This window comes from Scyliorhinus torazame, chromosome 6, assembly GCF_047496885.1.
Source record: "Scyliorhinus torazame isolate Kashiwa2021f chromosome 6, sScyTor2.1, whole genome shotgun sequence".
NCBI classification, from domain to species: Eukaryota; Metazoa; Chordata; class Chondrichthyes; order Carcharhiniformes; family Scyliorhinidae; genus Scyliorhinus; species Scyliorhinus torazame.
In genome coordinates this window covers 108,035,984-108,063,059 of record NC_092712.1, presented here as the reverse complement: position 1 = coordinate 108,063,059, position 27,076 = coordinate 108,035,984, and the positions used below count along the sequence as shown (strand labels likewise).

The 27,076-nt window shown below is 41.4% G+C and overlaps 1 protein-coding gene across 2 annotated transcripts in view; it reads left to right on the top strand.

Moving 5' to 3' along the window:
• Positions 1 to 27,076, top strand: part of mindy3 (MINDY lysine 48 deubiquitinase 3) — a 162,719-nt gene that overhangs the window by 22,062 nt on the left and 113,581 nt on the right. For both annotated transcript variants that reach the window (XM_072508668.1, XM_072508667.1), the window contains exons 6-9: positions 2,945 to 3,059; positions 3,409 to 3,482; positions 6,960 to 7,039; positions 19,514 to 19,584. In XM_072508668.1, the coding sequence (XP_072364769.1) occupies positions 2,945 to 3,059; positions 3,409 to 3,482; positions 6,960 to 7,039; positions 19,514 to 19,584 (340 nt within the window). The remainder of the gene's footprint in view (positions 1 to 2,944; positions 3,060 to 3,408; positions 3,483 to 6,959; positions 7,040 to 19,513; positions 19,585 to 27,076) is intronic.

Genomic DNA, 27,076 nt, shown 5'->3' with positions numbered 1-27,076 from the left:
ACCTTCGTGGTTACCTGAATCACATGGGCCTTGTATCTACGTGGAAATGCTGATTAGGTATCCTTGGATTCAAACGGTTTTATTTTAGAAGTAAATGAACCATTTAAAGGGAAACTCTTTACAACCCCCCATTCTTGACAATTTTCTGGAACTTTGGAGGCTCACAACCTTTCCATTGTTAGCATCGCAGCTGCTACCATTGTCTCCGAGTGTAAACACTTGGCACTTTTCTCCCAGTAAAACAATCTGAGCCGCCTTTACACTCTAACAATCAAAGCACCCAGGCTTACTGTCCGCATTCTTTGAACAGGTCACATGATCCCCTTCATTTCATCTTAAATCAAAGACACCTTCCCAAAATATCTTTTAAACCTTATAATTATAACAAAGTACATATATTTAGTGGAACTCGAAACTGCTGCTGAAAATGTTTTTTTATAAAGTACTTTTAAAAACAGAAAATGGAGGAAACAATCTGCAGTTTTGCCAGACCTGAGTGGCGCCTGCGTTTTTGTTTTTATTTCTGATTTCCAGCATCCATGGGTTTGTTTTTTTAAAAAAAAAAAATCTCCTGACATTCAACACGGGCACACAACTTGCAGAGGGATGAAAGGAGAATCAGTTTGTTCTCCTGGTAAGAACAATTAACTTGTAATTCCCAGGGTGGTGGGTGAGGAAAATTTGATTTGGGGGGGGGGGGGACATGGGCAAAACGTCAAACCTTGCCATTAAAACCATGTCTAATTTCAGATATTTTGAATATTCCTTGAGGTGCTACCAAACCTTATGCATCAATTTTGAGTGGAGAGGCTTCACAAAGTCTACAAGACTAATTTAGAACTTAAAATCTTTGGGGAGGAGAGAGAAGAATCAATAGCTCCAGCTTTGCATGCAAGATGACACTCAGCTGTGCCTCTTTTAGTCTATAAAGTTTACCTGGTCTGCTGCATTGTTTTCGACTGTAATAACTTGCGTTTCTACATTTTAACCATATGGATGTGTTTGTATTCACATAAGCTTTTAATATACATGTAAAAGGTACATTAAATTTAACACATTAAATCAGCTGAGACTCATTGTTTATGAAGGAAATGCATGCTTTTAAAATTCTGCACTTTATCTCTTGGGCTATTCATTTCCTACACCCTGACTGCTTAATGGGACCATTACCCAGAGCAGATCTGGGTTTCAGGTTTCTGTCAGCTTTCTGTAAAAAGGTTTGGAAGAAGATGTAATGTGCAAGAGATTCTATGATAAATCAAGTAAGCCAAATGGCAGCAGTTTGGAGCACTTGGCGATTTGCAGTCCATATTGCAGAAACATTTTAAGTGAAGTCTGAAATGTCGCAGCTGTCTATATTTGAATCAGAAGCATCTTTGAATGGAGTAGAACTAATATGCAAGCGGTAGTTGTCAGTTTTGCCCTCAGCCCAATTGTTGGATCAATTCCTTACTTTGCAGCTGAAACTGATAACTCCAGGGGAAAAAAAGAAATGCTATTTGTGTGCCTGAAGCCAATTAGCATTGTCCTGTTCCCAACAGCTTTCCCAACTTTCCTTTTCAAACTTTGATTCATTTGCCTCTGTGCTGTCATTAAGCTTGCCATCTTTTCCAAAACCTGACGGTCAATTTCCTACTCCCCTGTTTCTAGTTAGTTGGATGCTGTCGGAAAGATTGCACGCGCACACACAGCATGCACACGCACACACATACCCTGTAACCTAGTTTAATAGGACTGAAAATCTGCGAGGTGGGGGGGATATTGCTCCAAATTGGCACATCATTCTGTGTTCATTTAGATCATCACTCAACGCCAAAGTTAACAGAGGACTGCTCTGACAGCATTGATCCCCAGGGAGTAGTCTTTGGAATTACAAAAAGGATATGCTTGTCTTTCTTACACTAATAACCTATATGAATTTACAGTCTTGCAAATGTTTTTGTGAGACTTGTTGAAAGCATTTAAGAGCATCATTTTCAAGTTTGTTTGACAATGCACACATTGCACTTAATCCATTCTACAGTTCAACTTAATCCATTCTGCAGTGCAACTATATTTATCCGAATGGAACTTTGTTTCTTCTTTTTGGCTTTTCTGATTAAAAATTAAGGATTGTTATTTTCCAATCTAATGATTTGAAATTAAGAATTTGCGACCAGGGTGGCATGTGGTGCAGTGGTTAGCACTGGGACTGTGGCGCTGAGGACCCGGGTTCGAATCCTGACCCTGGGTCACTGTTCGTGTGGAGTTTGCACATTCTCCCCATATCTGCATGGGTTTCACCCCCCAAAAAAAAAAAAAAAAAATTTTTTAAAGAATTTGCGAGCAAAGTTAGAATAAACAACTGTTTGCTCAAATCACAGGTTATATTGCAAATGGCATCCTTTATACTCCAGATTGGCTTATTTATTTTTAACTACTTGTTTTCAGATCTTCAGTTCAATCCGAACTAGCTTGTTGATTCGTCCTTCTTTCCTTCCTGTTGCCCAGCTTTCTCTCATCAGTTTGAATTTTCTTCATAAAACCTGGAGTCTCTACAGCTGCAATAATTTGAGATTCACAAAATATTCATCTTGAAAACTGTATGGTTTAATATTTATTTAATATCGCTTCTCGGCCTTTTGGCTAAGGTGAGCGTGAGGTCGGGTGTAATGCCTGGATCTGGTATGTATCTTGTTGGGACCATGAATTGGATTCAACTCTGAGCTCTGACTTTGTAACTCTGATAAAGTAACAAAAAATATATATTTATTTAATGTCTTGAGTATATTTCAATTTCTTTTGAAGCATGAAATATTCAGTGACCTCCATTGCATCTTGCTTGTTGACAGTATTCATGTCTCATTCTTTAGAAGTTCTTATTTTCAGAGATGAATTTATTTTAAGTATGGACGTAATAATCAATTCTAAGGTTTTAAGATCTTTAATTTAAATAATTTTTCAGAAAACATACATATGCAACGGCAATTGAGCTGAAAGAGGCAATTGTGGATCAGTATTCAACTTGGAAGAATCGGTTTGGAGTCCTCCTTTTTCTTTACTCTGTAATTTTAACAAAGGTTGGTTTACTCCAATTCCTCACCTCAGACCAAAGAGAGACCAACTAAAACACTTGTTGACTTATGACCAGGCATATCTTTCATGTAATGTATAATCATTTGGAAATATACCTAACCTTGTGTAACTGAAAACTCAATATTAACTAGATAGATCTTATTTTCAAATTTGTCTTAATTATGTTTTAAATAATTGAGAGCTTCCACCGTTTGCTGCTGCTTTACCAGCCCTATTTATTGCTTATTTATTTATTTAGAATGTGAGCGAGCTAGTTTTATTTGCCGAGTCTTTGTTTCACGACGTGCGTTACTGTGTATTCTTTTCTAAATTGAATTCTATTTTCTTTTCTAGGGCATTGCAAACATTAGAAATGAAATTGAAGATACAGCTGAACCTTTAATTGACCCTGTATATGGTCATGGAAGGTAGTTTCTCACTTGTTTTGCATAGATACCAATTTTTAATTTACTGTAAAATTACGTGAAGTAATTTATTAACACAAAGAGAGCTTTCAACTTCAGAAAGAGGCATTCACGTCAAAATGAACAGGATTTCTGTTGGTGCTTTTGAGAAAAGCTGCATAGTATGGCATTAGATCTTGTGATAACTTATCAAGGAAATTGTCTAACTGCATGAGTTTACTTTATTGCCCTGCTTTCCAAAAGTAGAACAGAGATGCTATTCCATATGTTTGGGGCAGCCTAAGCCATCCTTTTTAATTTTAACTAAACACGATGAGGATCTGGTCTGCGCAGGAATAACTGGATGGCTATCCAGAGTAGTAACTATTTTAATGTATTCCAGCCCACTGTCTATAGGTGATGGTCATTTTGGGAATTGGAATAATGCTGCACAAGAAAAAAGAGCAGAGACTTTTGTACATTTGAAAGGGAAAATGGCTGAAGCATCTACCCCAGTCCCAAATAGAAACATAGAAAATAGGAGCAGGAGGAAGCCCTTCGAACCTGCTCTGCCATTCGTTATGGTCATGACTGATTATCCAACTCAATAGCCTATTCCTGCCTCTCCCCCCACCCCCCCCAAATCCTTTGATCCCCTTAGCCTTAAGTGCTATATCTAACTGCTTCTTGAAAACATGTTTTTGCCTCAACCGCTTCCTGTGGCAACAAATTCTGGGTGAAGAGATTTTTTCTCATCTCTGTCCTAAATTGACTGCTTTTCCTCAGACTGTGATCCCTGGTTCTGGACCACGCCCACCATCAGGAACATCCTTCCTGCATCTATCCTGTCTAGTCCTGTTAGAATTTTATAGGTTTCTATGAGATCCCCCCTCATTCTTTGAACAATCCTAACCAATTCAATCCCTCATATATCAGCCCCTCCACCCCAGGAATCAGTCTGGTAAACCTTCGCTGCACTCCCTCTAGAGCAAGAACATCCTTCCTCAGATAAGGAGACCAAAACTGCGCACAAGTTTCTGGGTGTGGCCTCACTAATTGCAGCAAGTCATCCCTGCTCCTGTACTCAAATCTTCTTGCTATGAAGACAAACATTCCATTTGCCACCTTTACCGCCTGCTGTGCCTGCTTGCTTACTTTCAGTGACTGTGCGAGGACACCCAGGTCTCATTGCACATTCCTTCCTAATCTATGGCCATTCATATAATAGTCTACCTTCTCGTTTTTGCTACCAAAGTGGATAACCTCCCATTTCTCCAAATAATGGTGCATCTACCATTAATTTACCCGCTCACTCAGCTTATCCAAATCACACTGAAGGATCTCTGCGTCTTCCTCACAGCTCACCTTCCTATCCGGCTGAATTACAGCTTGGTATGGCAACTGCTCGGCCCAAGATCGCAAGATACTGCAGAGTGTGGTGAACTTAGCCCAACGCATCACACCAGCTTTGATTCTGTCTACACCTCCTGCTGCCTCAGGAAGGCAGACAGCATTGTCAGAGGCCCCTCACACCCAGGCTTTGCCCTCTTCCAGATCCTTCCATCAGGCAGAAGATACAGAAGTATGAAGACCCACACATCCAGACATAGGAACAGCTTCTTCCCCACAGCTACTGGATTCCACAACGACTCTCCCTTGGACTGATCTGTTCCCTGTAAGAACACTATTCGCAACGCCCTATGCTGCTCTTGTTTGGCCGTTCCGCACTGTAAACAATCACTATTTGTTGATGTACCATTTGTTAATGTACGTTGTTGATTATTCTTTTGTCTACTATGTACGTAGTGTGTCCGCTTTCTTGGCCCCAGAAAAATACTTTTCACTGTACTTTGGTACATGTGACAATAAAAATCAATCACTCAACTTTGTGTCATCTTCCAACTTGGAGATATTACGTTTTATTCCCTCATCTAAATCACTGATATATATTGTGAATTGCTGGGGTCTAAGCACTGTTTCCTGCGGTACTCCACTAGTCACTGCCTGCCAATTTGAAAAAGAACCGTTTTCTATTCTTTGTTTCCTGTCTGCCAACCAGTTGGGGGTAGCACAAGTGGATAGGGTCCCAGGTTCGATTCCCCGCTGGGTCACTGTTTGTGCGGATTCTGCACGTTCTCCCCATGTCTGCGTGGGTTTCCTTCGGGTGCTCCGGTTTCCTCCCACAGTCCAAAGACGTGCAAATTAGGTGGATTGGCCATGATAAATTGCCCTTCATGACCAAAAAGGTTAGGAGGAGTTATTGGGTTACGGGGATAGGGTGGAAGTGAGGGCTTAAGTGGGTCGGTGCAGACTTGATGGGCCGAATGGCCTCCTTCTGCACTGTATGTTCTATGTTTAGTTTTCTATCCATCTCAATACGCTACCCCTAATCACATGCACTTTAATTTTACACACTATTCTCTTATGCGGGACTTTGTCAAACGCCTGAAAATTCAAATATACCACATCCACTGGCTCCCCCTCGTCAACTCTACTAGTTACATCTTCGAAGCATTCCGGTAGATTTGTCAAACATGATTTCCCTTCATAAATCCATGCTGACTCTGTCCGATCCTGCCATTATTTTCTAAGTGCTCTGCTATAAAATTTTCGATAATGGATTCTCAAATTTTCCCCACTACTGACGTCAGGCTTACTGGTCTATAATTCCCTGTTTTCTCTCTCCATCCCTTTTGTAGTTATATGAACATTTATCAAAAACTGCAACAAGATAGGATTAATTTGTGACCTCAGTGAAGGCACTCCTATAGGGCAGCACAATAGCATTGTCGATAGCACAATTGCTTTCCCCCACAAATGGGGGACCAGACAGAGCGGCACTCGTGGGGGGTCACCCAGGGGATCGGAGGCCCACAGGTGCATGCCCTTTGGGCAAGGTGCTAACCTAGCAAGGCTGGTGCCACCCTGGCACTGCCACCTGGGTGTCAGCCTGGCACTGCCAGCTGGCAGGGGTACTGCCAGAATGGCACTGCCAGAATGGCACTGCCAGAATGGCACTGCCAGGGTTCCAAGCTGACATTTTTTGTGCTGGTGCGATAGGGCTGGGGATGCCCTGCATAGGTGTTGGGGAGGGGTGCAGGGGCCGGGGATCCTCCCATAGTGCGTTGGGGCTTGGAGGGAGGGGGTGGGGGGGATTAGATGTTGTGTCGGGGGGCTTCAGAGTTCGGGACTCCATTTAAAAATGGCATCTCAATCTCTCTCTACGCTGAGGGGCTCCGGCGAGCGGAAATGGGGCCGAGCGTAAATGGGGCTATGTGTGACCAAGGCCAGCGTCCCCGCTGAGGCCCCTTATTTAATGCGAGTGGCGCTGTATAGCTGTGTGTTTCTCGGCGCTGTGAGTGCTTGGATCATGTGGCTAAATCGCTCGATATAGGATTTAGTTCCCATTTAGTTGAATCGTGTCCGGAATATTTCTTGATTCTTATTATTTCCTCACTCTACTTTGGAACATTGAGTTGAATGCTTTTTTTCCTCTTTCAGCCAAAGCCTAATCAATTTATTGCTGACTGGATATGCAGTACTGAATGTATGGGATGGAGACCGAGAGTGTTCTGGAATGAGTAAGTTTGTGTATTTGTAATATCCATGTTCCTTCAGAAGATTCTCATCATATATTTATTTTTAAGACTCGGTTAATTTTAACTGGTTTGCATTATCTGAGATTCATATTTGAATATTTTTGTTTAAGTGATCGTTATGCCATGATATACTAATTCTAGTATATATTCTTGTATATATTTCTGAGCAAGTTATAATCAAATTGAATTACTTTGAGCAGTTTGTGTTTAGGCCTCACGGTTGTGTGTTTCATTGACTTGGGCCAAATCATCTTCAACTGCTTCATAATGACCTTCCTTCCATCAGAAGGTCAGAGGTGGGATGATGTTTGCTGATGACTGCACAATATTCAGCACCACTTGCGACTCCTTAGATGTTGAAGCAGTCCATGTCCAAATGCAGCAAGACCTGGACAATATCCAGTCTTGGGCTGACAGCTGGCAAGTAACATTTGAGAAACAAGTGGCAGGCAATGACCATCTCCAACAAGGTGGGGAATCTTGATATTGAATGGCATTACCATCACTGAATTCCCTCACTATCAACATCCTGGGAATTACCATTGACCAGAAACTGAACTGGATTAGCCATATAAACACTGTGACTATAAGAACAGATCAGAGGCTGATTGCACCTTCCAAACCCATGACCCCAATCTAGGGAATTTTGGAAAATTAAAACCAATGCATCAACCATCTAACTAGCCACTTATTTTAAGACCCTAGGGTGAAGTGCATTCAGGACCCAGAGACTTGTCAGCCCTGGCCTGGACAATTTGCTCATTACTATTTCCCTGGTGATTGCAATTTTCCCAAGTTCCTCCCTTCCATTTCCTGATTTACAGTCGGTTCTGGGATATTACTGTGTCCTCTAAGTGAAGACCAATACAAAATACCTGTTCAATTCATTTGCCATGTCCTTATTTTCCATTATTAAGTCTCCAAACTCTTTTTCTATCAGACCAACACTCACTTTGCTGAATTCTTCCATTTTTAACTGTCTATAAACTGTTCTATCTGTCTTTATATTTCTACCTAGCTTTCTCTGTGCACGAATCTTTTTTTCCTCATCAATCTTTCGGTCGTTCTTTGCTGTTTTTATATTCTGTGCAATCTTCTCATCTGCTACCCATCCTTGTGCAATTGTACACTTTTTCTTTAAGTTTGATACTATCTTGAACTTTTTCATTAGAATGTATCTATTCTGTGTATTCTGAAATAGCCCCTTAAACATCTGCCACTGCATCTCTATTGACCTAGCCCTTAAACTAATTTGCCAGTTCACTTTATCTAGCTCTGCTTCATGCCCTTAATTGCCCTTATTTCAATTTAAAATATTAGGCTTAGTCCCACTCTTCTCTCCCTCAAACTGAATGTAAAATTCAATCATATTCTAATTGGTGCTATTATCATAGAATTTACAGTGCAGAAGGAGGCCATTCGGCCCATCGAGTCTGCACTGGCTCTTGGAAAGAGCACCTCCACCCAAGGTCAACACCTCCACCCTATCCCAGTAACCCCACCCAACACTAAGGGCAATTTTGGACACTAAGGGCAATTTATCATGGCCAATCCACCTAACCTGCACATCTTTGGACTGTGGGAGGAAACCGGAGCACCCGGAGGAAACCCACGCACATATGGGGAGGATGTGCAGACTCCGCATAGACAGTGACCCAAGCCGGAATCGAACCTGGGACCCTGGAGCTGTGAAGCAATTGTGCTATCGACAATGCTACCGTGCTGCCCTATTAGAGTGCCTTCACTGAGGTCACAAATTAATCCTAGTTGCAGTTTTTGATAAACGTTCACATAACTACTACCTAAGCTTGAAACAGTGAAAATTCAAGGCTTAAAAATTAGGAAATGGATAAGAAATGGGTTAGATAATAGGAAGCAGCAGGCGCAAAGTGTCCCAGGAATCAGTACTGAGATCCTTTCATGTTTTGAATTTAAATTGATAACATGGATGCAAAGCTTAATGCATTTTAAAAATTGTAACAAATGTGCTATCAATTTTGTATGGTCAAACTCAAACAAAATATGTTGCATACAAGATGTAAGTGGACCACTTTGCAGAATTTTGATAAAGTAAATAAGGAGACACGTCCACTGCAGTAAGTTAGTAACTGAAGGACACAGATCAAGGTAATTGACAAAAGAACCAGAGAGGAAATGAGAATGTCTAATGAAGAAGCTGTTATGATCTGGATTGCCCTGTTTGAAAGGGGAGCTGAAGCAGATTCAGTAATAACTTTCAATAGGGAATTGGATATATACCTAAACAGGAGGACATTGTAGGATTCTGGGAAAGAAAAAGAGCTAGGCTACTCGGAAAGCTCTTTCAAAGATCTGAGTATGAATTAATGAATAATGGAATTTAGTGATGGGGCTTGTAGTTTCTGAATGGAAGAGCTGAAAGACAGCCTTCAACTGTAGCTCTGTGTTTGAGTCTTTTCTAAGTATCGCAGCAGATTTTAAGTTGTCGCAAGTGAATAGTTTGAACAGTACAATAAAGAACAAAGATCCAAATTATTCAAGGATCTATTAAATACAAGCCTCAATCTATTTCTAAAGCTCATCAAAATATTACCGACGCCAACCTATTGCTGGGTTCATTTATCCAGTGAGTTACTGTATCAAACAGATCTGAAATGGTCAGTTTCAATTCCAGGTCGATACACGACCTGAAATTGAGGAGGAGATATTTATTAGGGCCTATCTTCTGATAACTATCCATGAGTTCCAGGAGGAATTGAGTGTACTCTAGCTCATTCTTCCCTCACATATTGGGCAGGATTTTTCAGAAGCTGAGTTTTCTTCCGAGGAATGTTAATTAGCTGGAGGCAGAATATTTGTCCCTCACTTGGGCGGAATTCCACTCGAGCTGATGACCAATCTGATTGGCCAACAGCACTGTCCTGCCAATGGCAGCAGTCAGGCCAGGACCAGGATGGGCAGCAGTCAGGCCAGGACCAGGATGGGCAGCAGTCATCCCAGTAAAGAAAATGTAACTTTTGTACAAAACAAAATGCTGGTTGTATGGTAATTGTTACCTTATGGTTTGCTGATTGTATGTAACAAGAATGTCCCTGATATGTATTTGATTAGCCAGTCCAAGTTGGACTGACAGTAGGGAATATTGCTATTCGGTTAGTTAATGGACAATTTCCTACCCCTCTAAGGTTTCTGTTGATTAGGATTGGTCTCAAATGCAACAGTCCACAGAATTAAATGGCCTCTTTGCTGTCCAGATTGATAAATCAAGAGCAGTCAATTAGGCAAGATTTTACAGAGTTACTGTCTCTCAAGCAATACCTCAGCATGTGTTCGTCACCTTTTGAGGAAACTGAGAGAAATGACATATTATAAGTGATTGATATTACAATAAATACTCTTGTCATTTTTCCAGTACTTTGGTTGTACTTGTGTTTATCCCATGTAAACATTGCACCTGTTAATTATTGTTTTTGACATAGCTATGTAAGAAACATTTAATCCATAAATCCGTCATATGTCAGCTAGAGCTCATTTTACGTGGCTAAACAGCTGGTGTAGGAGGGAGGGTTTCCATTATCTGGACCACTGGGAGCTCTTCCGGGGCAGGTGTGACCTGTATAAGAAGGACGGGTTGCATCTAAACCGGAGAGGCATAAATATCCTGGCCGCAAGGTTTGCTAGTGTCACACGGGAGGGTTTAAACTAGTATGGCAGGGGGTGGGCACGGGAGCAATAGGTCAGAAGGTGAGAGCATTGAGGGAGAACTAGGGAATAGGGACAGTGTGGCTCTGAGGCAGAGCAGACAGGGAGAAGTTGCTGAACACAGCGGGTCTGGTGGCCTGAAGTGCGTATGTTTTAATGCAAGAAGTATTACGGGTAAGGCAGATGAACTTAGAGCTTGGATTAGTGCTTGGAACTATGATGTTGTTGCCATTACAGAGACCTGGTTGAGGGAAGGGCAGGATTGGCAGCTAAACGTTCCAGGATTTAGATGTTTCAGGCGGGATAGAGGGGGATGTAAAAGGGGAGGCGGAGTTGCGCTACTGGTTCGGGAGAATATCACAGCTGTACTGAGAGAGGACACCTCAGAGGGCAGTGAGGCTATATGGGTAGAGATCAGGAATACGAAGGGTGCAGTCACAATGTTGGGGGTTTACGACAGGCCTCCCAACAGCCAGCGGGAGATAGAGGAGCAGATAGGTAGACAGATTTTGGAAAAGAGTAAAAACAACAGGGTTGTGGTGATGGGAGACATCAACTTCCCCAATATTGACTGGGACTCACTTAGTCGGGGCGGAGTTTGTAAGGAGCATCCAGGAGGGCTTCTTAAAACAATATGTAGACAGTCCAACTAGGGAAGGGGCGGTACTGGACCTGGTATTGGGGAATGAGCCCGGCCAGGTGGTAGATGTTTCAGTAGGGGAGCATTTCGGTAACAGTGACCACAATTCAGTAAGTTTTAAAGTACTGGTGGACAAGGATAAGAGTGGTCCTAGGATGAATGTGCTAAATTGGGGGAAGGCTAATTATAACAATATTAGGCGGGAACTGAAGAACATAGATTGGGGGCGGATGTTTGAGGGCAAATCAACATCTGACATGTGGGAGGCTTTCAAGTGGCAGTTGAAAGGAATTCAGGACCGGCATGTTCCTGTGAGGAAGAAGGATAAATACGGCAATTTTCGGGAACCTTGGATGACGAGAGATATTGTAGGCCTCGTCAAAAAGAAAAAGGAGGCATTTGTCAGGGCTAAAATGCTGGGAACAGACGAAGCCTACGTGGAATATAAGGAAAGTAGGAAGGAACTTAAGCAAGGAGTCAGGAGGGCTAGAAGGGGTCACGAAAAGTCATTGGCAAATAGGGTTAAGGAAAATCCCAAGGCTTTTTACACGTACATAAAAAGCAAAAGGGTAGCCAGGGAAGGGGTTGGCCCACTGAAGGATAGGCAAGGGAATCTATGTGTGGAGCCAGAGGAAATGGGCGAGGTACTAAAAGAATACTTTGCATCAGTATTCACCAAAGAGAAGAAATTGGTCGATGTTGAGTCTGGAGAAGGGTGTGTAGATGGCCTGGGTCACATTGAGATCCAAAAAGAGGTGTTGGGTGTCTTAAAAATATTAAGGTAGATAAGTCCCCAGGGCCTAATGGGATCTACCCCAGAATACTGAAGGAGGCTGAAGAGGAAATTGCTGAGGCCTTGACAGAAATCTTTGGATCCTCGCTGTCTTCAGGGGATGTCCCGGAGGACTGGAGAATAGCCAATGTTGTTCCTCTGTTTAAGAAGGGTAGCAAGGATAATCCCGGGAACTACAGGCCGGTGAGCCTTACTTCAGTGGTAGGGAAATTACTGGAGAGAATTCTTCGAGACAGGATCTACTCCCATTTGGAAGCAAATGGACGTATTAGTGAGAGGCAGCACGGTTTTGTGAAGGGGAGGTCGTGTCTCACCAACTTGATAGAGTTTTTCGAGGAGGTCACTAAGATGATTGATGCAGGTAGGGCAGTGGATGTTGTCTATATGGACTTCAGTAAGGCCTTTGACAAGGTCCCTCATGGTAGACTAGTACAAAAGGTGAAGTCACACGGGATCAGGGGTGAGCTGGCAAGGTGGATACAGAACTGGCTAGGCCATAGAAGGCAGAGAGTAGCAATGGAAGGATGCTTTTCTAATTGGAGGGCTGTGACCAGTGGTGTTCCACAGGGATCAGTGCTGGGACCTTTGCTCTTTGTCGTATATATAAACGATTTGGAGGAAAATGTAACTGGTCTGATTAGTAAGTTTGCAGACGACACAAAGGTTGGTGGAATTGCGGATAGCGATGAGGACTGTCGGAGGATACAGCAGGATTTAGATTGTTTGGAGACTTGGGCGGAGAGATGGCAGACGGAGTTTAATCTGGACAAATGTGAGGTAATGCATTTTGGAAGGTCTAATGCAGGTAGGGAATATACGGTGAATGGTAGAACCCTCAAGAGTATTGAAAGTCAAAGAGATCTAGGAGTACAGGTCCACAGGTCATTGAAAGGGGCAACACAGGTGGAGAAGGTAGTCAAGAAGGCATACGGCATGCTTGCCTTCATTGGCCGGGGCATTGAGTATAAGAATTGGCAAGTCATGTTGCAGCTGTATAGAACCTTAGTTAGGCCACACTTGGAGTATAGTGTTCAATTCTGGTCGCCACACTACCAGAAGGATGTGGAGGCTTTAGAGAGGGTGCAGAAGAGATTTACCAGAATGTTGCCTGGTATGGAGGGCATTAGCTATGAGGAGCGGTTGAATAAATTCGGTTTGTTCTCACTGGAACGAAGGAGGCTGAGGGGCGACCTGATAGAGGTATACAAAATTATGAGGGGCATAGACAGAGTGGGTAGTCAGAGGCTTTTTCCCAGGGTAGAGGGGTCAATTACTAGGGGGCATAGGTTTAAGGTGAGAGGGGCAAGGTTTAGAGTAGATGTACGAGGCAAGTTTTTTACGCAGAGGGTAGTGGGTGCCTGGAACTCGCTACCGGAGGAGGTGGTGGAAGCAGGGACGATAGTGACATTTAAGGGGCATCTTGACAAATACATGAATAGGATGGGAATAGAGGGATACGGACCCAGGAAGTGTAGAAGATTGTAGTTTAGTCGGGCAGCATGGTCGGCACGGGCTTGGAGGGCCGAAGGGCCTGTTCCTGTGCTGTACATTTCTTTGTTCTTTGTTCTTTAATCCTCCCTTTGAATCAGAAGGAGCTGCATTCAAGTCCAGCTCCAGAACTTAAGCACAAGAATCAAAGCTGGTATAGCAGAGTGGGCTAAACAGCTGGCTTATAATGCAGAACAATGCCAGCAGCACGGGTTCAATTCCCGCACCGGCCTCCCCGAACAGGCGCCGGAATGTGGCAACTAGGGGCTTTTCACAGTAACTTCATTGAAGCCTACTTGTGACAATAAGCGATTATTATTATAAAGCAGCACTGAAGGAATGCTGCATTGTTGGAGGTGCCACCTTTTGGATGAGACATTAAAGAAAGATCCCGTAAGCCCCCTCAGATGGATGTAAAAGATCCCATGACTCTTTCAAAGAAGATCACTGGAGTAATCCCCTTGTCCGAGCCAATAGTTATCCCTCAATCACCTTTCCAAATTCTAGTGGTGTTCCATAGGGCTCAGCATTCAACCATTGCTGTTGTATGTATTAATGATTTGGACTTAAATGTGGGAGGCATAATTGTGAAATTTGCAGATGACACAGCAATTGGCCGTGTTGTTGATAGTAAAGAGGATCGCTGTTGTCTCCATTAATGGTTTCTTGAGTGGGCAGAAAAGTGGCAAAATGGAAATCAATCCAGAGAAGTGTGAGGCAATGCATTTGGGGAAGGCAAACAAAGCAAGGGATTACTTGGTAAATGGTAGGATATTGAGAGGGGTAGAGGAAGCCACAGATCACTGAAGGTGGTAGGATGGGTTGATAGGTGACAAAGAAAGCATATGGTATGCTTTCCTTTATTGGATGAGGTATTGAATACAAAAGCAGGAATATAATCTTTATTAGTGTCACAAGTAGGCTTACATTAACCCTGCAATGAAGTTACTGTGAAAATCCCTTAGTCGCCACACTCCAGCGCCTTTTCCGGTACACTGAGGGAGAATTCAGAGTGTCCAATTCACCTAACAAGCACGTCGTTCGGGATTTGTGGAAGGAAACGGGAGCACCCGGAGGAAACTAATGCAGACATGGAGAGAATGTGCAGACATCGCACAGTGACCCAAGCCGGGAATCGAACCCCGTTCCCTGGCGCTGTGAAGCACCAGTGCTAACCACTGTGCTACAGTGCCACCCATAATGCTGGGGAAGTGGTGTCATAGTGGTATGGCCACTGGACTAATATTATAGAGACCTCCGTTAATGCTCTGGGGGCCCGGGTTCGAATCCCACCAGGCAGATGGTGGCATTTGAATACAATAGAAATCTGCAATTAAAAGTCTGACCACAAAGCAGTTGCTGTTAAAAACTCATCTGGTTCACCAATGTCCCTTGAAGATGAAAATCTCCCGTCTATACCTGGTCTGGCTATATATAACTCTGGACCCACAGCAATGTGGTTAACTCTTAAATGTCCTCTGAACAAGGGTTATTGGGGATGGGCAATAAATGCTGATCTGATGAATACATTTTTTTTTAAACTGGCTAGGCCACAACTGGAATTTTGGTCACCACATTACAGAAAGAGCATAATTGCTCTGGAAAGAGCACAGGGAGTTATAAGAATGTTGCCAGGGCTTGAAAATTGTAGCTATGAAGGAAGATTGGATAGAATAGAACAGAGCAGGCTGAGGGGTGACCTAAATGAGCTGTACAAAATTGAGGGGCCTAGATAGGGTGGACAGGAAAGACCTAATATATCATTGTTTTTTCCCTCAGCTAAGGGCTCAATTCCAGGGGGCATAGATTTAAGGTGATCAGTAGAAGGATTAGCGAGGATATGAAGAAAAATTGTTTCACCCAGAGGGTATCTGGAATTCACTGCCCGAATCGGTGGTTGAGGCTGAAATGCTCAATTAATTTTAAAGATACTTTGATCTGCATTTGAAGTGCTGTAACCTGCAAGGTTATGGCCCAGGTGCTGGAAATTGGGATAAAAATGAGCGGATAGTTTCTTATTTTTGGCTGGTGCAGACTTGATGGGTTAAATGGCCATTTCTGTGCTGTAACTTTTCTGTGGTTCTATTAAACAGGTTATTTGGTTGTGGTGACTAGGGGCTTTTCACAGTAACTTCATTGCGGTGTTAATGTAAGCCTACAAGTGACAATAAAGATTGTTATTATTTCATAGTTGTTCGTGGGAGCTTGCTTTATCTTTATGCAAATTGAACAAAAAAACGAAGAACAATACAGCACAGGAACAGGCACTTTGGCCCTCCAAGCCTGTTCTGGCCATGATACCAACCTTTGGCAAAACCCTCAGCACTTCCTTGTGCCGTTTCCTTCTATACCCGTCCTATCCATGTGTTTGTCAAGATGCGTTTTGAATGCCGTTAATGTATCTGCTTCCACAACCTCCGCACTCACTACCCTCTACGTAAAAAACCTGCCTCGCACATGTCCTTGCTTGGTTGCTGCCTTTCCTACATTACAACAGTTCAGAACTTGTTCCATGAAGCCTCATCATGTTTTGAGTCGCAACTTCTTACTGATGAAGCAGAGTGGCAGCAGAGAAGGAAAGAAAAGGAAGCGAAGTCTGCACCCTGGACTCCATGTCATGGGCTCCCTGTCCCTTGCGCCCAAAGAGTCCAGAATCTGCCTGTTCAGTCACATAAGGATTTGTGGCCCTGAGTAGATGTCATCCTTTGTCAAAGGTCATCCGGACTCGGAAAAATGAGCTCTTTTCTTTCCCTACAGATACAGCCAGACCTGAGATTTTCCAGCATTTTCTCCTTTGGTTTCAGATTCCAGCATCCACAGTAATTTGCTTTTATCCAATGATTTGACCTCTAGGTGGCACCAGAGGTTTTTGCTTGTGCTTCCATCAGGGTTTGATTTATTCAAAAACACAGCAGTCAACGCTGCCTAGTCCCTGAAAGCTAGAACTTATTTAATTTTGATGTTCAAAAAGAAAAGGGAGCATAATGGTTAGCACAATTGCTTCACATCTCCAGGGTCCTAGGTTCAATTCCCAGCTTGGGTCACTGCCTGTGAGGATTTGCACATTCTCCTCGTATCCTCTGCTATTTGTGATTTTTTTTAAAAATGACTTGGAGGAGGGGGTTGAGGGGTGGGTCAGTATATTTGCTGATGACTCCAAGATTGGTGGAGTAGTGGATGAGGTGGAGGCTGCAAAGAGACATTGATAGGATGCAGAGCTGGGCCGAAAAATGGCAGATGGAGTTTAACCCTGATAAGTGCGAGGTGATTCATTTTGGTTGGACAAATTTGAATGTAGATTACAGGGTCAACGGCAGGGTTCTGAGGAATGTGGAGGAGCAGAGAGATCTTGGGGTTCATGTCCACAGATCTCTGAAGGTTGCCACTCAAATGGATAGAGCTGTGAAAAAGGCCGATAGTGTGTTAGCGTTTATTAACTGGTGGCTTGAGTTTAAGAGCCGTGGGGTTATGCTGCAACTGTACAGGACCCTGGTGAGATCACATTTGGAGTATGGTGTGCAGTTCTGGTCACCTTATAGGAAGGATGTGGAAGCATTGGAAAGGGTGCAAAGGAGATTTACCAGGGGCTGCCTGGATTGGAGGGTAGGTCTTATGGGGAAAGGTTGAGGGAGCGAGGGCTTTTCTCATTGAAGCGAAGGAGGATGAGAGGCGACTTAATAGAGGTTTATAAGATGATGAGGGAGTTAGATAGAGTGGACGTTCAGAGACTATTTCCTCGGGTGGATGTAGCTGTTACAAGGGGGCATAACTATAAGATTCAGGGTGGGAGATATAGGAGGGATGTCTGAGGTAGGTTCTTTACTCAGAGAGCGGTTAGGCTGTGGAATGGACTGCCTGCTGTGATAGTGGAGTCGGACACTTTAGGAACTTTCAAGCGGTTATTGGATCGGCACATGGAGCACACCAGAATGACAGGGAGTGGGATAGCTTGATCTTGGTTTCGGACAATGCTCGGCACAACATCGAGGGCCGAAGGGCCTGTTCTGTGCTGTACTGTCCTATGTTCTATGTCTGCAAGTCCTGAAAGACATGCTGTTAGGTGAATTAGGCATTCTGAATTCTCCCTCTGTGTACCTGAACAGGCGTCTGAATGTGGTGACTAGGGGATTTTCACAGTAACTTCATTGCAGTGTTAATGTAAGCCTACTTGTGACAATAAAGATTATTATATTATAATTGCTTTTGATTTTCATGAAGACTTTTTACATTTGTGCTTTATGACACACGCATTAAGATCATTTTCTTATTTTTAAGATTCTATCAGTGTTTTATATGCCTCTTTCAATGGTATTGAGACAGTGTTCTGCCATTTAATGAGACAAACCTGCAGTAATAGGAAATTAGAGATTTGGTAATGGCACATTGATGGGAATATTTCATTCAAGAAACACATTTGCAGCCCAACGGCTAAATTGCAGTGTAACTTGCATCAAAAAGTTCATACATAAACTAAGTAATAGAGTTAAAAACATGGAAAAATGTAACACTGATGTAATAACAAAAATAGACAAATTCAGAAGGTAACTGGTGGGCAGGATATTAAGGTGGAATATTGAATTAAAATTATATTAAAGTTGCAAACCAGTACACCAAGTTTGTATATTTTGTTTATTTGAATACTGTATATCTTAAGCATTTTCGATTTTTACTGTGAAATTCAAGGCAATGTTTTGTTCTTTGTGCATAGGATTAAGTCACTTAATTCATTTTGTTGAATGTTTCAATACCTTTGGTCATCTACCTGGTGTGTATATATATGTTATCAGCCTCATTTTCTAACTTGACAGTGTAGGTTCGTCATCTGTGATAGATTTGCTGTTCTTGCCTGTCAAATTTGAGTATGTATTGTAACTACTTGAGGAATAAAATTGATATCTATTTGGTTGCTGGTTAGTAAAAGCAAATGCAAAATACTGAAGCGTCGTGTGAACAGTTTGCTCTAAGAGATCTTCCACACTATAATATCCACTGCGATACCGTAGGGATGAATCCAATTTAAGTCTCAAAAGGAAATAAAATTGCTGTAAATATTGTCATTCTTTTACACCTTTTAATAACTAGCTGAGAGGAGTATTAACTTGGCTGGGGGAGAGGTGGCTGAAGCAGTTGTGCAAAATGCACGATTACAAGACACTGTTTTGTCAACCCTTCTGCTCTGCATTAAAGCAGCTAGCTGTTAAAATTGATCAGTGTCGTGGCTTTGAGCAGTATTTCTGATAACCCATTTGAAAAAAAAAATGAAAATCACTTATTGTCACAAGTAGGCTTCAAATGAAGTTACTGTGAAAAGCCCCTAGTCGCCACATTCCGGCGCCTGTTCGGGGAGGCTGTTACGGGAATTGAACCGTGCTGCTGGCCTGCCTTGGTCTGCTTTCAAAGCCAGCGATTTAGCCCTATGCTAAACAGCCCCAGTTTCAGTTACCCATCAGTAAATACTTCAACTTTCCTTAAGCAAGTTGTAATTATTGAAAACTTTTATAAAACTATTGTTATGAAAATGAGTCGCCACTATTAAGATGATCATACTTTTCTTTGCTTGAGAGATTAAGATTCTCTTAACTAATTCCTCAAAGCAAGGTGCACATACATATATATATATATATATATATGGAGAAGCTCCATAATTTTTTTAAGGTATGGTCTAACTACTTTTAAATATTCAGCCTGTTCTATTCATGCTTTTCCAAGAGCTACAATATTTTGCCATTTTAATGTAAAATATCAATTCAAAATTTGAATGTTATTTTATAGTTTACTTTGGTCTTGGACAATTTTGTTTAATCTCTGAAACTATTGCGTCTTCGTTCTCAATGCTATAATTGTTCTGTTTCAGAACTCCATGGTATAAGAAATCAATCTACTGTTGGTTTTCTGACATTAATGGAATCCTTGCGCTATTGTAAGGTAAGCACCTGGAACTTGATAGTTTGCAGCGCAGGAGTGGTTTTTAGCATAATAAATAAATTTGTAATAAATTTTAAATAGTTGGTACATAATCATTCAAAAGTCTAAGTAATTGGACTATTCTGGAAATTTCTACAAGCACCACAAAGCTGCGAAATTTTATAAAGTCACTTTGGAATTCTTTCCTTAATTAGTCCTGAAAAAGCAAGACTGACTGGGGAAAGACGAATAGACAATTGACTTATTACTGTTCGAGTAGTTTGAGTAAACATTTACTGATCAGAATTTGCAGGTTTGGCTTCAAATTTATGTATTTTTAAATGGGAAGTGCAAACTTCTCAATAGTTACTTGGCATAAATGTACAGGTGAAAAATGCTGCTTTGTTCAGATGCTGATTAAAACATTGAATGGGTCAGGGAGGTCCAAGTTCAATGCAGGCAGTCTTGCAAAACAATTGGTTCCTGAAAATCACATCTTAAATCAAAACAATTGTCCCATAGGAACGATGTTATACATAAGGATTGGTTCCTGAGCCTGATGCTCTGTTTTCACCAAAATAACCCAGAATTTTGTACTCGAGTCAATTAATATAGCAATAAATTAATATCATAAAATATAAGTTTTAAGAAAAGGTTTGGAAACATGAAGATTCACCAAGTAAAAATGCGTTGGTCCAGCAACTGAATGTCTCAAGTCAGGGAAGTGGGCGGCGCAGGATGTTGATGCGCACATATGAATTTGAATTTGTAAAGTCGAAACCAAAGTCGTAAATTCGGACAAGGTGTCAATTTGTAAATGTTCTGGGTGCCGTTTGTCATAACTTGTACGTCATAAAGTTGAGGATTGCTTGTATCTAGCCTTTGTCAAATTACCTGATCTCAGTTGGAATAACTGCATGGCTGGTACAGTTCACCTCATGGCTTGGGTATAGGGATGTTAACCATGTTTGCCATTCTTGATAATTGCTCAGTGACTCCTGCTGGAAATGCAACATGTTTAGATGTTTGTTGAAGATTGACAGGTTTATGGCCGTGATATCTGTGATCAACTTATCTGCTGACCCTTGCTGCCAAATGTGCCACATGATTAGCAAGGCCTTCAAAAGAAAAGGCGCAAGGAGAAATTGCAGATGAGAATTTTATTACTCGCCAGTGGATTAACAGTCAATCTTTCACACTTGGAACCCAGTGTTAAATATTTTAGAGGACACTGTACAAGGCTGATGGAATAAAATTAAATCACTGGTGCCTTTGTAAGCATCATGATTGAGCACAACCGCTTCGGGAATCGAGTACTAAAGTGATTAATGTGTTCTGCTCTTAGCTAATTAAATTATTTGGAACAATCAACCCAAACTGTGTTCGTAGTGGCTTAGGGCCTGAGATCTGAAAATAAAATGTATTTGCCAAAATGTTTACTGAGTATAAAGAGCGTAAGCATTGATATCCAAAGGAAAAGTGCTATTCTGTTGCTGATTTTATACAATGTGCATGGGATTAGAACATAAGAAGTGAAGAATAGAGTAACTTGTGTTTTTCAGAACATCTTTCCTTTCAACAGATGAAAAGATAAAACATGCATATGTTTTGTTTTGATGGCTACGTCAACTTTGTGGGATGCTCAAGTGGGGCTACTCTTCAAATCTGTTACATTCCGTTTCAATATCCTAATTCCTAGCTTTACTGAACTGCTAGAAATGCTTGGTATTTAAAGCATATTGTGCCAAATGCTTTTGGTGTAAACAACTGGACACATTTCACCAATTATAGAAATCTAATTTGTCCCACAACATTTCCTGGTATGAACTTTGAAAATACTTTTTTGAAACAGTGGTTCAAAATGTCTGCCACCTTTCCTTTAGCCCTGTATTCCAAAATCCTTATTAGTGAATCGGGCCAAACTACTTTGTACAGGCCTGTGCTTCATCTTATTTTAAGCTTTGAAAGTTACTGGTGAATATATTTTATACAGCAGATGGAAGTGTTCAAATGTACAACTCTGTGATTGGATGCAGGTTTAAATCTTCAATTCCCAAATTCTCAATCCCAGTTGTGTTTCTCTTGGGAGACTTGAGCAGAAGCCAACAATTTTGTCTCGTGTACAGACTCGACCCAAACCAGGTTTTGGGTGCTGTAGATGGAGACTCTGAATAATGTACCTGACTGTCAACAACCTGACTCCGGTCTGTGCCATAATCTAGATATCTTCATGTTCTGCATTTGTACCATGCATTAAAATAAACTGAGGGAAGGATTTTAGTTTCAATAAGTTCTGTTCGTTGACCATGCATTTCATTGAAACTACCAGTTCCTCCAGGATTTGGCACTGTGACTGCATTAAATGTATTTTCCATGGTAAAGGCACTGTTACCTCAATTTATAGTAATCACCTGTTACATTTCTGGTTTCCCTAAGTTGATCAAAATGCTCCCCTTTTTTTTCAGCATCATTTAAATTCAGCTGAAATTTATAATGTCCAACATAAGGGCTTTGAACAAGTAAAATAAAAAATTGTATACATCACAGCAGAATGGTTTTGTGGTTTTTAGTACCTTTTAATTAAAGATTTTATTTGAAATTCTCAACCTTTCCCAAGTGTCTGATTAAGGTAATATTTTTGCCCAGAGTTTTGACACTGAATTGAATTTGAATTGCGCAATCTATAAGTATGTTGAATATGTCAAATTTTCCCGTGGGCATACTGAATTCCCTTTAGCTTTTGGGCATTTTTTAATTGAGGAGGAGGAGAAACAATACAGGAACTGAACAGATAGGTTTCATAGAGAAGTGATAAAGACTGGAATTAGAAGGCACTAAGAAAAGATGGTAAAGGACTAAACAATTCAAAGGCAACAGGGAATAGAGAATCGTAGAATCCCTACAGTGCAGAAGGAAGCCATTCGGCCTATCGGATCTGCCCCGACCTTTCGAATGAGCACTCTACCCATGTTCACTCCCACCTCCACCCCTATCCCCATAACCTAACCTGCACATCCTTGCGCACTAAGGGGCAATTTAGCATGGCCAATCCACCTAACTCGCACATCTTTGGACTGTGGGAGGAAATCGGAGCACCCAGAGCAACCTGCACTGACACTGGGAGAACGTACAAACTCCACACAGACAGTGACCCAAGGCTGGAATTGAACCCGGGTCCATGGTGCTGTGAGGCTACAGTGCTAATCACTGTGTCACCAGAGTTTTAAAAAATATAGATATTCCTTAAAGTTACAAAGCCAATGTGCAGAGTGGACAGGGCAAACCCTTAATCCATCTCCTTGCTTGTTCCAAAAAACAATTCAAATTCAAATTGAATCCAATTCATTGTCCCCACAAGACAGGCAATCCAGATCAAACCTGACAAGAACAGAAAATACACCTGGTCTTGGGATTGATCCTACCCGACACTTAGTGCCATGTTATCTCCACAAATCAGCCATTGATAGTCACTTGGCTTGCCACACCACAATATACCTTACTACCTACCCACCCACTCAAAATAGTAGATAGAGAAGCAGAAGAGGACAAAGTAACAAGCAGTTAACATGAAAGAAACAGAAAAATAATAGATCCAGGAGTAGATGATGGGAGAAACACTGCAATATATCACAGACTAGTCATTGCATTCTCCAGCTTGCCGTGTTCACTGATCAGGGTGATCAACTAGTTGCAGAAAGTCAGCTATGGTGGAAGTAATAATAATCTTTATTGTCACAAGTAGGCTTACATTAACACTGCAATGAAGTTACTGTGAAAAGTCCCTAGTCGCCTCATTCCGGTGCCTGTTCGGGTACACGGAGGGCGAATTCAGAATGTCCAATGCACCTAACGAGCACATCTAAACAGAGGGAGAATTCAGAATGTCCAATTTCCCGAATAAGCATGTCTTTCGGGACTTGTGGGAGGAAACTGGAGCACCCGGAGGAAACCCACGCAGACACGGGGAGAGCGTGCAGACTCCGCACAGACAGCCGGGAATCGAACCCGGGATGCTGGCGCTGTGAAGCAACAGTGCTAACCACTGTGCTACCGTGCCGCCCATAATTGTACATTATATCTCTTTGGATAGGTGCACTTGTTCCCTGTTATGGGCCATGGTTTAGAGAACCCCAAAGTGTATCATGGAGTTCCCCTGACCCACAACATTTAATAGATTATGGTATGGGGAGCACGTGTTTCACTCTACAGGTGTGGTACAGCAGAAATGGAAACGTACTTTTTAAAGGCAAAACAATGTTTATTCTGTGAACTCAAGTTAATCTTTTTAAAACATACAGTGAACATCTTAGCAACCATCAATTCAAATACAACCCCCAAAGAATACAACACGAAGTAATCCTTTAAGCTTTCCTTTTAACATCCATAAGACTTAAAACACCTTTTACCAGAAACAAATTAGGTTTACATTCACTACTGAGAACATTTATAATTCTGAATTCACCAAATGATCAAGGGATAGTCTTTTGATGGCAGAGAGAAAAGCAGTACACCTGCTTGGTCTGGCTTCAGCTCCAACACTGAAAACGAAACTAAAACACACCCGGCAGCCTGCTCAAAACAAAAGTAAAAAGCTGACAGACAGCCCAGCTCCACCCACTCTCTGACATCACTGCAGTAGTAAACACCCATTTCTTAAAGGTACTCTCACTACAGATATTTATATACACACCTATTTATAACCACCCATTTCTTAAAGGTACTCTCACATGACATCTCTTTCTCCCCCCCCCCCCCCCCCCCAAGAAAAAAAAACCCATCAACTTCAAAATGGTTTCATTTTTCATCTTTTCATTATCCTTTAAGAAATGCACACAGTAAATATACTTTTTCGTTTCAAAAAACAACACATGCAAACAGGTATAATAATATAGTGCATTTTTGATTTCGTTTTTCTACCTCCAACTGAAATCCTTCTCGATTGACAGTCTCTTTGAACAAGAAGGTCCCTACAGGATCCATCCATTTCTCTATGCCTCGGCATTTCTCTTTAAAGTCAGATACTTTAGTTCAATCTGATCACAGAGTCCCTTGCAATTCTCCAACACAGGGCATTGGTTATCAGAGCTTTCAGGCAGTCAAATGTCTGTTGAAAGTCTGCTGTCCATTGAAATTTTTGACGTTTCTTCAGCAGGTCCATCAGTGGAGCAACCACGCTACAAAACCTTTGCACAAATGTTCGATCAAGTCCACTCATGCCAAGAAATTGCGTTATTTCCCTTCGTCTTGAAGGGATCGGAAAGTCCTCAATAACTGTTGGTTTCACATCCCATGTGACTATTCGACCCTGTCCAATTGTATGGCCAAGGAAAGTGACTTGGGCTTTTCCAAATTCACTTTTGGTTAGGTTTATCACCAAACCTGCCTCCTGAAGTTGATCAAATAACTCCATCAGATGTTTTAAATGTTCTTTCCATGTCTGCCTAAAATTTACCAGATCGTCGATGTATACCGCACAATTGGGTGATCCTGAAACAACTTTGTTAGTTAACCGTTGAAATGCGGCTGGGGCGTTTTTCATGCCAAATGGCATAATTTTGAATTGGTATATACCATCTGGAGTCACAAAAGCTGAAATCTCCTTCGCCCTTTCGGATAAAGGTACCTGCCAGTAGCCTTTAAGTAAATCCAATTTGGAAATAAAAGCTGATTGTCCACTTTCTCAATGCAATCCTCCAAACGTGGGATAGGATAAGCGTCCGTTCTTGTAACTGCATTAACCTTTCTATAATCCACACACAACCATTGGGTAACGTCTGGTTTAGGTACCATCACTATGGGTGAGCTCCATTGGCTGCAACCCACTTCAATTATGCCATTTTTAAGCATACTCTCAATCTCTTTGTTAACCTGTGCCAATTTTAAAGGGTTAAGTCTATATGGATGTTGTTTGATAGGAAAAGCATTTCCCACATCTACATCATGTATAGCCATTTTAGTACTTCCCAATTTATCTCCACAAACCTGCCCATGTGATATCAATAACTCTTTCAGGTCAGTTTGTTTTTCCTCTGGAAGGTAAGTCAACAATTTATCCCAATTTTTAAGAACATCCTCGTTTTCCAATTTAATTTGAGGTATGTCAAATTCGCAGTCATCTGGATTTGGTTTATCACTTTGAGTTAGAATCATTAAAACCTCCTCCTTTTTCTCCTTCCCTTTCAAAGTACCTTTTAAGCATATTCACATGACACACTCGGTGAGCCTTCCTTCTATCTCGTGTTTTTACCACATAATTCACCTCACTTAATTTCCTTTCAATCTGATAAGGTCCACAAAACCTAGCTTTTAAAGGCTCACCTACCACTGGTAACAATGCTAAAACTTTATCCCCACTGGCAAAACTACGAACTTTGGATTTCTTGTCTGCTACCCGTTTCATCACATTTTGTGCAACTTTTAAATGTTGCCTAGCCAATTCACCTGCTCAATTTAATCGTCCCCTAAAATTTGACACGTAATCCAATAATGTATTTCCGATTTCTCACTCACTAATTTTTCCTTAATCAATTTAAATGGTCCTCTTACCTCATGGACCAAAAATTTGTTCAAAAGGACTGAATTTGGTTGATTCATTAGGTGCACCCCTAATTGCAAACAGTACAAATGGAATTCTTTTATCCCAATTCTCTGGATAATCTTGACAATAAGTTCTCAACATTGTCTTTAATTTCTGATGCCACCTTTCTAACGCTCCCTGTGATTCTGGATGGTATGCAGTTGATTTAAATTGTTTTATTCCTAAGCTATCCATAACTTCCTTGAATAACCTGGAGGTAAAATTTGATCCTTGATCTGATTGTATTTCTGTGGTAGTCCATATCTAGTAAAGAATTTAAGTAACTCCTCCACAATCTTTTTAGCTGTAATATTACGTACTGGAATGGCCTCTGGAAACCTAGTAGACATACCCATTATAGTCAAAAGATATTGATTCCCACTTTTCGTTTTAGGAAGCGGTCCTCGCAATCAATTAGGACCCGTGTAAAAAGTTCCTCAAATGCTGGAATGGGTATTAAGGGCACTGGTTTTATCACTGCTTGAGGTTTCTCTATCACTTGACATGTGTGACATGATTGACAAAATTTAACTACATCTTTATGTTGTCCAGGCCAATAAAAATGTTTCTGGATTTTAGCTGTAGTTTTCCTTATTCCCAAATGACCTCTCACTGGTACCTTGTGTGCAACTCGCAACACCTCCTTTCCATACACTACTGGCAATACTTGATGAACTTCTGCCCACTTTTCATCCACCTGCATTATAAAGGTCTCCATTTTCTCATCAAGACATCACTTTTACGATAGTAACACTCTGGTATACACTCAGATTCCTCTTCCGTGTATGCTTTCTGATATATTTGTTTTATTTCTATATCTTTTTGTTGTAACTACCAATATTCCTGAACTTAAAAATATCCGCCTCATTCTCCACCTGTTTAATTCATTTTCATCTGATCCAAAATCGTTTCTGATAATTGCAGCTCAACTTCATC